General features: G+C 45.0%; 1 protein-coding gene across 1 annotated transcript in view; it reads right to left on the bottom strand.

The window, feature by feature from the left end:
- The window catches only part of LOC119935206 (plasmolipin), a 35,448-nt gene extending 22,194 nt beyond the window's left edge, over window positions 1-13,254 (bottom strand). Inside the window, exon 1 of the mRNA XM_038754865.1 lies at window positions 13,077-13,254. Within this exon, the coding sequence (XP_038610793.1) occupies window positions 13,077-13,202 (126 nt within the window). The 5' untranslated portion in view covers window positions 13,203-13,254. The remainder of the gene's footprint in view (window positions 1-13,076) is intronic.
- Window positions 13,255-13,819: the final 565 nt, after the last annotated feature.

The following is a 13,819-nucleotide window of genomic DNA, read 5'->3' as shown; positions in this document are numbered from 1 at the left end:
ACCTCATCTCTTCATTAACTACCTAATATTTCAAGAATGCCAAAATCCAGAGAGACAAAGACATCCTGGACTCTCTCGTCCCATTAGCATTTTTCATTAACGTTATGAAGCCAGAGTTCCCTTTGTGAACTATTTCTTGGCACTACTGCATTAGGCTGCTAACCAAGGCCCACACCAGTTGCACAGACCACGAAGAAGGTGTCCCCAAATCAATAGTAATTTTTTTTAATTGCATTTGTTAAGCACTTACTATGTGCTAGGCATTTTACTAAGTGCTGGTATACAAGACAATCAGATGGACACCATCCAGGACCCACAGGGAGCTCACAATCTTAATCCCCATTTGACAGACGAGGTAACTAAGGCCCTGAGAAATAAAGTGACTTGCCCTGGGTCACAGAGCAGACAAGTAGCAGAGAAGGGATTAGAACCCAGGTCTTCTGACTCCTAGGCCCAAGCTCTATCCACTAGACCACACTACTTCTCAATTCTAAGTAATTCTAAGTCTCCGTCTGGCCACTCCAGTCGACAAGGCATTTTAAAAGGAGCCAGGATGTGATGGTTATCGTGGGGGCATTTTGAGTTTGGTGGCAGGTGATCTGAAAGGAAACCTGAACTTCTGACCCTGACAGGAATGAATGCCTGCCATTCCTTCTCCTCTCACTTAGCCTGGGTTTGATTTAAACTTGATTGTGAACTGACACAGCCTCAAGGTGGTCAGGACTGGCCTGAAGCAGAACGGGCCCAGCGATGCGCTTGGTCCAGACCAACCCTCTCACAAATACAACTCAATTTGACTTGGGAGGGGAGGCAGGCGGATTCCGCTTTGCATTCCTCCTGGTGGATTTTGCCTCGGCTCTTCTGTCTGTGCCCTCGCTTTGACCGTGGGATCTTAAGCCTCGCCCCTTGACCTCGGTTTTTCCAACTGGAAAATGGTGACCATTAGCCCACCACCCAAACTCAGTATGAGAATCTGAAGTTCTGTGAAAAAGGTACACCATTTTTATTTCACATCAACTGCCACCTTGCCTTTGTTTCCTCCCACATTTAACTATAAGCTTTGAGAGACTTGGACTCTCCCTTTCCTATATAATAATAATGGCATTTATTAAGCGCTTACTATGTACAAAGCTCTGTTCTAAGCGATGGTCTCAGTATGTCGATAAAATAAAAAATTATGGATGGTAATGAGAGCAGCTGCAGTTATCTCCTGGTAATCCGTGCCAATACCTGAACAGTAAATTATATTTGAAAACCAGCAGAGCAATGATTTAAAAAAATGTCATGATTTTAACAAAGACACTGCTGCATTAAAATAATGCTTTTCTTAAAATGGGCAAGTTGGTATTTAAACTACTCAAATTTGAGGCACATAAGAAATTGGGAGGGGTGGGAATCTCATATAGATTAAATGATTCCATTCTTTAAGTTTAAATGACTTTTTTCCCCCTAATCTAAAGGTTTCTCAGGTGCCAATCCTGCTTAATTATAAAATTCTTGAGGGCGAGGATCATGTCTACTATTATAGTCTCCTAAGTGCTAAGTAATAGGTGTTCAGTAGGTGTTCAATATATACTCCTAATTGATTGAATCCAGTGCAATAACAGAAATTCATGCTGAAGCAATGTGGCCTAGTGGAGAGAGCTCGGGACTGGGAGTCAGAAGGACCTGGATTCTAATTCTGCCTCTGCTACTTGTCTGCTGTGTGACCTTGGGCAAGTCACTTCCCTTCTCTGTGGATCAGTTTCCTCATCTGTAAAATGGGAATTGAGACTGTAAGCCCCATGCGGGTCAGGGACTGTGTCCAACTCGATTTGCTTGTATCTACCCTAGCATTCAGTACCATGCCTGGCACATAGTAAGCATGTAACAAGTACCATAAAAAAAACCCCAAGTTTAGCATCATCGGGTTGATCCCAAATCCCATAAAGCACACTAATACCAAATAGGCCACCCAAGCCCAGCAGACTAGGTTAATTCCTTGCCCTAGCCAGAGGTGGAATATTTCTGGAATTTCACCCAGTCCAGCCAATCATATTTATGGAGCAGTTACTCTGTGCAGAGCACTGTACGAAGAGCTTGGGAGAGAACCATATAACAAGAGAAGCAGCATGGCTCAGTGGAAAGAGCCCGGGCTTTGGAGTCAGAAGTCATGGGCTCAAATCCCAGCTCCGCCAATTGTCAGCTGTATGACTTTGGGAAAGTCACTTAACTTCTCTGTGCCTCAGTTCCCTCGTCTGTAAAATGGGGATTAATCAATCAATCGTATTTATTGAGCGCTTACTGTGTGCAGAGCACTGTACTAAGCACTTGGGAAGTACAAGTTGGCAACATACAGAGCCAGTCCCTACCCAACAGTGGGCTCACAGTCTAGAAGGATTAAGACTGTGAGCCCCACGTGGGACAACCTGATCACCTTGTATCCCCCCAGCGCTTAGATCGATGCTTTGAACATAGTAAGTGCTTAACAAATACCATCATTATTATTATTATTAATACGACACCTTCTCAACCCACAGCGAACTTATAGTCTATAGGGCAAATGATTCTCCAGCAAGGAATAGGGCGGGCGGGGGTGGCTACTGCCAAGGCCATCAAGACCCAAACACCCTCCACCAGTGACCTCTCCCCAGTGACTCCCAGCCAGACCTGACATTAGGGAGCCCTGTACTTAGAGCAGCCGGAGTGGCTCTGCTCCCTGGAAAATGCCTTCACTCTTCTAGGCCAACAGCATGTCAGCATGAAAGGGAAGATTCTGGAGCACCAAATGGCCCCAGATTCAAAGGAAAATATTGTGCCCCGCTGGGAAGTGGGAATCATCTAGGTAACCAACTCCCGCTCAGCACGAAAGATTAGAGACATGAAATCTGAACAAGCTTTTAAAATTCAAGTTGTTCAACATGGATAAGGCTGAGTCAGCATCTTTCATTCATTCCTTCATATTTATTGAGTGCTTACTGTGTGCAAAGCACTGTACTAAGTGATTGGGAGAGGAGTACAATATAACTGTAAACAGACACATTCTCTGGCCACAATGAGCTTACATCCTGTGATAGTTTCCCTCAAGGGTGTCAGGTTTAAGGAGGATTCCCACAGGTGTACCCATGGAATCAATGGAATGGTCATCAACTGGGTCACTCAGTATAACCTCAAGTCCACCTCAATAATAATAATAATGATATTTGTTAAGTGCTTAATATGTGCAAAACACTGTTCTAAGTGCTGGGGGGATACAAGGTGATCAGGTTGTACCACATGGGGCTCACAATCTTAATCCCCATTTTCCAGATGAGGGAAGTGAGGCCCAGAGAAGTGAAGTGACTTGCCCAAAGTCACACAGCTGACAATTGGCGGAGGCTGAATTTGAACCCATGACCTCTGACTCCAAAGCCCGGGCTCGTTCCACTAAGCCACGCTGCTTCTCAAGTTCATCCTTGTTTACTTTAACTCTGCCTGGCAACATTATGCCTCCATACTTATCGACTCCCATGCCCTTTGCTCTCATTAACTGTTCCAGATGCATAATTCCCTCCTCTAACCCTCTGTCTTCCCACACCTGTCCTATCTTTTGCCTGTACTGACCTGGCCATATATTCTCTTGAGAAAATTGAAACCATCACGTGTGATCTCCCTAAAATCTCCCCCGTCCCTCCTTCCTCCTGCCCCTTCTGCAACTCTTTCTTTCCCAGTGGTAACTCAAAAGATATTCTGCCTCTTCTAAATATCCACCCCCTCTACCTCCAACCCCATCCCTTTGCATCTTATCAAATTGCTTGCCCCCTCTCTTCTTCCCTCCCTGACAACCATCTTCAACTCTTCACTCTCCAATGCTTTCTTCCTTCCCCACTGCTTTCAAATATGCTCATGTGTCCCCTATCCTAAAAAATGTTCCCTTAATCCTTTAACCCCACAGCTCCCTCATGTTATCATGTACATATTTATTACTCTATTTATCTTACTTGTACATATCTATTCTATTTATTTTATTTTGTTAGTATGTTTGGTTTTGTTCTCTGTCTCCCCCTTCTAGACTATGAGCCCACTGTTGGGTAGGGACTGTCTCTATATGTTGCCAACTTGTACTTCCCAAGCGCTTAGTACAGTGCTCTGCACACAGTAAGCGCTCAATAAATACAATTGCTTGATTATCACCCCATGTCTCTCCTACTATTCCTCTCCACTACCCTTGAACGAGTTGTCTACATCCACTGCCTCTACTTCCTCTACTCCAATTCTCTTTTTGACCTCCTCTAGCCTGGCTTCCACCCAGAGCATTATGGCTCAGTGGAAAGAACACGGGCTTGGGAGTCACAGGTTGTGGGTTCTAATCCCGGCTCCGCCGCTTATCAGCTGTGTGACTTTGGGTAAGTCACTTAACTTCTCTGCGCCTCAGTTACCTCATCTGTAAAATGGGGATTAAGACTGTGAGCCCCACATGGGACAACCTGATTACCTTGTATCCACCCCAGCACTTAGAACAGTGCTTGGCACACAGTAAGCGCTTAACAAATACCATCATCACATGGTTCACCACTAATACTGCAAATGAAAAGTCACTAGTGATCTCCTTACCAAATCCAACAAAAGTGCTCACCACCCCATTCTGCTAGAAACATTATCTTCACTGACACTGTCCTCTCCTGGTTTTCCCCATCTTTTTTAGCCACTCATTCTCAGTCTCTTCTGTGAGCTCTTCCTCTGCCTCTCACCCCCCACTCTAGGTGTCCCTCGAATTTTCGTTCTGGGTTCCCTTCCATTGTCCATCTACACCCACTCCCTTGGAGAACTCGTTCGCTCTCGTGGCTTCAACTACTATGACTCTGCAGATGATTTCCAAATCTACATCTCCAGCCCTGTTCTCTCTCCTTCTCTAAAATTTCATATTTCCTCCTCTTGCCTTCGGGGCATCTCTACTTGGATGTTCCGCTGATACCTCAAACTTAACATATCCAAAACAGAACTTCTCATATTTCCACACAGACCCTGTCCTCCCCATGACCTTCCCACCTCTGTAGACAGCAACATCATCCTCCCAGCCTCCCGAGCCTGTTGTCTTGGTGTTATCCTTGACTCATCTCTCTTGTTCAAACCACATATTCAACCTGTCACCAACTCCTGGGGGTTCAGCCTCCACAATATCACTAAAATCCACCTTCTCCTCTCCAAACTGCTACTATGCTCATCCAAGCACTTATCCTAAGCCACCTTGATTATAGCATCAGCCTCCTTACTGACCTCCCTGCCTCCTGTCTCTCCCCACTCCAGTCCATATTTCACTCTCCACCTGAGCCCTAATTTCCCCTTCTCCCTCTCTGTGTCATTTCTGCACTTGGAGTTGCCCCCTTTATTCACCCATCCCTCAGACCCACAGCACTTATGTACATAGTCGAAATTTATTTATATTACCGTGCATCTTCGAAGCCCTCCAGACTGTAAGTTCATTGTTATATGGTACTCTCCCAAGCACTTAGTACAGTGCTCTGCACACAGGGAGCACTTAATATGACTGATCAGTTAATTCTCCGGGGGCCAGCATCAAGAAGGGTTGGTTGTATGGCCAACCATGGGAAGCACAAGATTCCCCAGAACGCCTGAGGAAATCTTCCTTCTTCCAGGGAAGAAAGAGAAGCTCAGAAACGCCAGATTTGAGGGGAGACAAGGAAAAAAGTCATCCTTGGAACTCAGGGCCCGGATCACAGACCTACAGGGTTTTCGCCATCCAAGGGTTTGGTTAAGGCCCTGTAATGAGTGGAAGACAGAGCTTCCTTGCTAGCTACACCCTAGGAGAGCTACCACCTTGTGTGCCATCAAATCAATCAGTGGTATTGAGCATTTACTGTATGCACAGCACAGTACTGAGCACTTGGGAGGGTAAAAAATAGTAACTAGAAGCAGAATAGGAAACCATCACAGGCCTGGCAGTCAGGGGATGTGAGTTCTAATCCCGGCTCCACCACTCGCCTGCTGTGTGACTTAGGGAAAGTCACTCAACTTCTCTGTGCCTCAGTTTCCTCAGCTGTAAAAGGGAGGCAAATAATTAAGTATTATTAATTAGTAAAGGTTGTGGTATTTGTTAAGTACTTACTGTGTGCAAGCTGTGTACTAAACACGATGAGAGACAGAAGATAATCCTGCAGCAGTGTGGCCTAGAGGGAGAGGCATGAGTTTGGGAGTTAAGAACCTGGGGTGTGATCTACCACTTGTTGGCCTTGGGCAAGTTACTTCACTTCTCTGTGCCCCAATTTCCTCATCTGTAAAATGGGGATTAAATACCTGCTCTACCTCCTACTTAGAATGTGTGTCCCATGTGGGACAAGGACTGTGTCCAACCTGATGATCTTGTATCTATCCCAGCACTTAGAACAGTGCTTGGCATACAGTAAGCACCTAAGTACCATTAAACCAAAAAACAGAACAAAACCACAGTCCCTGACCCACACAGGACTCACAGTCGAAATGGGAGGGAGAAAAGGTCTTTAATCCCCATTTTATAGGTGACGAAACTGAGGCACGGATAAGTTACACGACTTGCCCAAGGTCACACAGCACAGTGAAGACTAATCAACATGTATATGAACTGGGATCCTTAGTTGAAGGTTGGAAATGGAGGCTATTCCTCCTCCAGAAATTCTGAAGTCCAGAATCCCTCTCCCTTTCAACATAATCATCGCTTCAAGAAGACTCATCCTCCCCCAGAGACACCATCAAATCAGAAAGACTTCCTAGAATCTCACCGTTCCAAACTTTCTTATTCCAAAAGATTAAACTCGTTCAGCTTGAAGACCAACATGAAGTAATTCTTAAAAACAGTGGCAAGTGAAAAAGTTGGCTTTTTCGGCCACCTCTTTCTAATATTCAATAATGGTCACCAGGAGTAACCATCAAGTCTGTTCTGTACAGCACATGAATAAAGCCTTACATTACATCTGACTTAAGAGCATCCTTTACTTAAGCGGTTAGAAACAGGAGTCTGTGAAGGGATTTGCATTTCACTGAAACTTTTCCGAATATTCCATAAAAGTTGATAGTTGGGGATTCATTAGAAAAAAAAACCCAAATCTGTCCTTTAAAGTAACAAAACTCAGGGATGTGGTAGTCCCTCAATTTTCTTTTAATAGTATTTGTTAAGTGCTTACTATGTCCCAAGTACTGAATTAGGCACTGGGGAAGGTACAAGCTAATCAGGTTGGACACAGTCCATGCCCCACATGGGGCTCACAGTCTTAATCACCATTTTACAGGTAACTAAGGCCCAGAGAAGTGAAATGACTCACCCCAGGTCACAAGTGGCGGAACTGGAATTATTTGAAGCAGCAGCTCATTCTTACTGCCCTGTATGTAGGTTGTCAGGTCAAATCAGTTGACACAGGATGGTGCATTGCAACTGAAGGCAATCAGGATGCAAAATGCCTTCTGGCCTTAACACCACAGGAGAGAATGGGGTGATCCCTGACATGTTAAGTGATGGGGTGGCCGAAAGGCCTTTTCCGGACTTTAGGGCCAGGACGTCACCCCCTGGAATCACTTTCTGGGAAGCCTGGGTAAGAATCTCCAAGTTCCACCTCCACATGTGCACCCAGACGGCGATCCCTTTCCCTTTCAACATAATCATGGCTTCAAGAAGACTCATCCTTTCCCAAAGACACCATCAAATCAGAAAGACTTCCTAGAATCTCACCCGGTTCCAAACTTTCTTATTCCAAAAGATTTTACTCATTCAGCCTGAAGACCAACATGAGGTAATTTTTAAAAACCGTGACAAGTGAAAAAGTTGGCTTTTTCAGCCATCTCTTTCTAATATTCAATAGTGGTCACCAGGAATAACTGTTAAGTCTGTTCTGTACAGCACCTGAGTAAAGCCTCAATTACATCTGATATAAGAGCATCCTTTTCTTAAGCGAAAGGGAAAAATTCTCAAACGGTTTGTCCTCTCAGTGAGAGCCTGGGGCTACAGCAGTGTGGCTCAGTGGAAAGAGCCCGGGCTTTGGAGTCAGAAGTCATGGGTTCAAATCTCGGCTCTGTCAATTGTTGGCTGTGTGACTTTGGGCGAGTCACTTCACTTCTCTGTGCCTCAGTTACCTCATCTGTAAAATGGGGGTGAAGACTGTGAGCCCCCTGTGGGACAACCTGATCACCCTGTAACCTCCCCAGTGCTTAGAACAGTGCTTTGCACATAGTAAGTGCTTAACAAATGCCATCATTATCATTATCATTGTTATTATCACCCTCCTTTCTCCCTAGACATGGTTAGAGCCTCGACGCCTTTCACCACTCTCCTTACACAACACTCCTGCTTAGAAATGACTTATCCCTCCATCTGGCTTCTTGAAAAATCCATATAGCCCCAAGAGCAATCAATCAGTGGTATTCAGAGCCTACTAGGGGCAGAGCACTGTACTAAACACTTAATACACAAGTGGTAGACCACTCCCACTGTCTTCTCCCATCATTAAAAGGTCGGGGAGGGCAGCATTGCAGAGGGAGGAGGAGTTACACTGTTGGACTTCTGAGTAATGTTGGTTGATGGGAGGGCTAACAGAAAAGGTTGTGTGGGCTGATAACTCCCTGTTTATCATCAACAAGGAAGAATTAGAAGACAGCCTTAGTCTTAAACCGGGCTACCCACTCTGAATAAATTTCCCAAGGGCTTTCCAGTGAAGGGAGCGATTTATGAAAACAGAAAGAGGGACTGGGGAATAAAATCCCTTGTGAGCCTTCTAAAAGTAATTCGGAATTAAAACTGTTTCCTTGTCATTTTGGGGAAGGGATCATCTGCACTAAGGCATTTTCATTTCTTCCCAAGAACTGATTTGGGGATGGAGAGGTGGAGGATGAGGGAGACTGAGCATTTTCTCATGGAAAACAGCACCTATCCACCTGGGATGGGTAAGCTCCTTGTGGGCAGGGAATGTGTCTGTTTACTGTTATATTGTACTCTCCCAAGCGCTTAGTTTGGTGCTCCGAACACAGTAAGCGCTCAATAAATACGATTGAATGAATGAGATGCTAACGGGTTCTAATCCTGGCTCTGCCACTTGTCAGCTGTGTGACTTTGGGCAAGTCACTTCACTTCTCTGAGCCTCAGTTACCTCATCTGTAAAATGGGGATGAAGACTGTGAGCCCCACATGGGACAACCTGATCACCTTGTATCCCCCCCAGCGCTTAGAATAGTGTTTCACACATAGTAAGCACTTAACAAATGCCATCATTATTATTATAACATTGTGTCCATTGTCTCTGCTTTTTCATTCATTCAATCGTATTTATTGAGCGCTTATCATTATTATTATTATAACATTGTGTCCATTGTCTCTGCTTTTTCATTCATTCAGTCGTATTTATTGAGCGCTTATCATTATTATTATAACATTGTGTCCCTTGTCTCTGCTTTTTCATTCATTCAGTCATATTTATTGAGCACTTATTATTATAACATTGTGTCCATTGTCTCTGCTTTTTCATTCAATCGTATTTATTGAGCGCTTATTATCATCATTATTATTATTATAACATTGTGTCCATTGTCTCTGCTTTTTCATTCAATCGTATTTATTGAGCGCTTACTGTCTGCCAAGCACTATATTAAGTGCTTAGTGCTTGGCACATAGTAAGCGCCTAAATGCCATCATTATTATTATTATTATTACTAAGGGCCTTTTGACCCATCTCAGAGTGGAGCTTGGGTTTGCTGTGCCCCCCTGGCTCAGAATCTCTCAGGAATGGTGGGGGGGCGGGGGAAATCCAGTGCTTAGAACAGTGCTTTGCACAAAGTGCTTAATAAATGCCATCAAATCTCCCCATCCCCTCCACCCTCCATCCTTCCCCTCCCCACAGCACCCGTATGTATGTTTGTACAGACTTACTCTATTTCACTTGTACATATTTACTATTCTATTTATTTTATTTTGTTAACGTGATTTGTTGTCTGTCTCCCCCTTCTAGACTGTGAGCCCACGGTTGGGTAGGGACCGTCTCTAGATGTTGCCAACTTGGACTTCCCAAGCGCTTAGTCCAGTGCTCTGCACACAGTAAGCGCTCAATAAATACGATTGAATGAATGAATTAAAAACACCAGCTCAACCCCGCAACCGATCCCGGCGAGAGGCAGGGAGCTTTGGAGTTGCAATCAGCTGCAACCCCGCAACGAGAAAGCGTCTCCGAGGCCTGGCCTGGTGACGCACCGGAGCAGGGTCCCAAGAGGGCCCCGGTTCAAATCCAGCCTTCCAAGGCCTGGTGGCAAGGGGGTCGTACTCATCCTACCCAACTCCACCAGGTCACCCCACACTGCCCGCACCCCCAGGCACGGAGGAAGGGGAGTGGGCGTACAGCCCAGGCCTCCAAGTCAGAGGGTCATCAGTTCCAATCCCGGCTCCACCACTTGTCTGCCGTGTGGTCTTAAGCAAGTCACTTCACTTCTCTGGGCCTCAGTTACCCCATCTGTCAAATGGGGATTAAGATTGTGCGCCTCAAGAGGGACAGGGATTGTGTCCAACCCGATTTGCGATATCCACCCCAGAGCTTAGTACGGTGCTTGGCACATAGTAAGAGCTTAACAAAAACCACAATTATTATTATTATTATCCAGGCCCATTAGGGCACAATAAATGCTTAACAACTACCCCAATGATTATTATTATGATTATCCAGGACCATCAGGGTGCAGTAAGCGCTTAATAAACACCCCAATGATTATTATTATGATTACCCAAGACCATCATGGCACAGTAAGTGCTTGACAAATACCCCAATGATTATTATTATTATTATTATCGAGGACCATCAGGGCACAGTAAGTGCTCAACACATACCCCAATGATTATTATTATTGCTACCCAGGACCATCAGGGCACAGTTACTGCTTAACAAATACCCCAATCATTATTATTATTGTTACCCAGGCCCATCAGGGCACAGTAAGTACTTAACAAATACCCCAATCATTATTATTATTGTTACCCAGGACCATCAGGGAGAAGTTAAGTGCCTAACAAATATCCCAATCATTATTGTTACCCAGAACCATCAGGGTGCAAGTGCTTAGTAAATACCCCAATGATGATTATTATTGCTACCCAGGACCATCAGGGCACAGTAAGTGCTTAACAAATATCCCAATTATTATTGTTACCCAGGACCATCGGGACACAGTAAATGCTTAAATACCCCAATGATTATTATTATGATTATCCAGGACCATCAGGGCGCAGTAAATCCTAAACACATACCCCAATCATTATTATTATTATTGTTACCCAGGACCATCAGGGCAGAGTAAGTGCTTAACAAATACCCCAAGTATTATTATCCAGGACCATCAGGGCGCAGTAAGCACTTAACACATACCCCAATTACTATAATCCAGGACCATCAGGGTTCAGTAAATGCTTAACACATATCCCAATCATTATTATTACTGTTACCCAGGACCCTCAGGGCACAGTTAGATGCTTAACAAATATCCCAATCATTATTATTATTGTTACTCAGGACCATCAGGGTGCAGTAAGTGCTTAACAAATACCCCAATCATTATTATAATTGTTACCCAGGACCATCAGGACGCAGTAAGCGCTTAACACCTACCCAAATCATTATTATCACGATTATCCAGGACCACCAGGGCTCAGTAAGCCCTTAACACATACCCCAATCATTATTATAGTTGTTACCCAGGACCATCAGGGCACAGTAAGCTCTTAACAACCTACCCCAATGATTATTATTCCGATTATCCAGGACGAGCAGGTTGCAGTAAGCGCTTAACACATACCCCAATCATTATTATAATTGTTACCTAGGACCATCAGGGCGCAGTAAGGGCTTATTACGATTATTCAGGACCATCAGGGCGCAGTAGGCGCTTAACACATACCCCAATCATTATTATAACTGTTACCCAGGACCATCAGGGCGCAGTAAGCGCCTAACACATACCCCAATCATTATTATAATTGTTGCTCAGGACCATCAGGGCGCAGTAAGCGCTTATTACGATTATCCAGGACCATCAGGGTGCAGTAAACGCTTATTACGATTATCCAGGACCATCAGGGCGCAGTAAGCGCTTAACAAATACCCCAATCATTATTATTATTGTTACCCAGGACCATCAGGATGCAGTAAGCGCTTAACACATACCCCAGTCATTATTATAATTGTTGCCCAGGACCATCAGGGCGCAGTAAGCGCTTAACAAATACCCCAATCAGTATTATTATTGTTACCCAGGACCATCAGGACGCAGTAAGCGCTTAACACATACCCCAGTCGTTATTATAATTGTTGCCCAGGACCATCAGGGCGCAGTAAGTGCTTAACAACCTACCCCAATGATTATTATTACGATTATCCAGGACCATCAGGGCGCAGTAAGCGCTTAACACATACCCCAATCATTATTATAATTGTTACCCAGGACCATCAGGGCGCAGTAAGCGCTTAACACCTACCCCAATCATCATTATTACGATTATCCAGGACCATCAGGGCGCAGTAAGCGCTTAACACATACCCCAATCATTATTATAATTGTTGCCCAGGACCATCAGGGCGCAGTAAGAGCTTAACACCTACCCCAATCATTATTATTCCGATTATCCAGGACCATCAGGGCGCAGTAAGCGCTTAACCACCTACCCCAATGATGATTATTATTACGATTATGCAGGACCAATAGGGCGCAGTAAGCGCTTAACACATACCCCAATCATTATTATAGTTGTTACCCAGGACCATCAGGGCGCAGTAAGTGCTTAACACTTACACCAATCATTATTATTACGATTACCCAGGACCAACAGGGCGCAGTAAGCGCTTAACACATACCCCAATCATTATTATAGTTGTTACCCAGGACCATCAGGGCGCAGTAAGCGCTTAACACCTACCCCAATCATTATTATAATTGTTGCCCAGGACCATCAGGGCGTAGTGAGCGTTTAACACCTTCCCCAATCATTATTATGAGTGTTAGCCAGGCCCCTCAGGCGCTTAGCCAATCCTCCAGTGATTGTGATGGTGATTCCCCCGGGGTGTGGGGTTTGGGGGCCCGGGGCGGATAAAGAGGGTACTCACGATTTCCAGGCCCATGAGGGCGGCCGGGAGGGAGCGGAGGAAGCGGAGGTCGGGCAGCGAGGAGTGGGGGGTCAACGGAGCCGGGGTGCTTGTCTGGGTGCTGACTTTGGAGGGGAATTCGGACATGGTGGGGGGCTGTGGGGGGGCAGGCTCAGCCCCTCTGCAGGGGGATCCTGCACTCTGGGCCAGTGGGCCGGGCCTGGGCACCCAAGGAGCCAGGTAGGACGGCCTCCCGCCCCGCCCACCCTTTAATTAACCCTCCACGCGAGGAGCCTCCCAAACCACCGCCCCGGTTTACAGCCTGGAAAGGGGAATGATGAGAATAATCATTAGGGCCTCTGTTAAGCGCCCTCGTCCCCCTCTCCATCCCCCCCATCTTACCTCCTTCCCTTCCCCACAGCACCTGTATATATGTTTGCACATATTTATTACTCTATTTATTTTACTTGTACATATCTATTCTATCATCATCATCAATCGTATTTATTGAGCGCTTACTATGTGCAGAGCACTGTACTAAGCGCTTGGGAAGTACAAATTGGCAACATCTAGAGACAGTCCCTACCCAACAGTGGGCTCACAGTCGAAAAGGGGGAGACAGAGAACAAGACCAAACATACTGACAAAATAAAATAAATAGAATAGATATGTACAAATAAAATAAATAAATTAATTAATAGAGTAATACATATGTACAAACATATATACATATATACAGGTGCTGTGGGGAAGGGAAGGAGGTA

Source organism: Tachyglossus aculeatus, chromosome 11 (genome assembly GCF_015852505.1).
Source record: "Tachyglossus aculeatus isolate mTacAcu1 chromosome 11, mTacAcu1.pri, whole genome shotgun sequence".
Taxonomy (NCBI): domain Eukaryota; kingdom Metazoa; phylum Chordata; class Mammalia; order Monotremata; family Tachyglossidae; genus Tachyglossus; species Tachyglossus aculeatus.
This window is presented reverse-complemented; position numbering and strand designations above follow the sequence as displayed.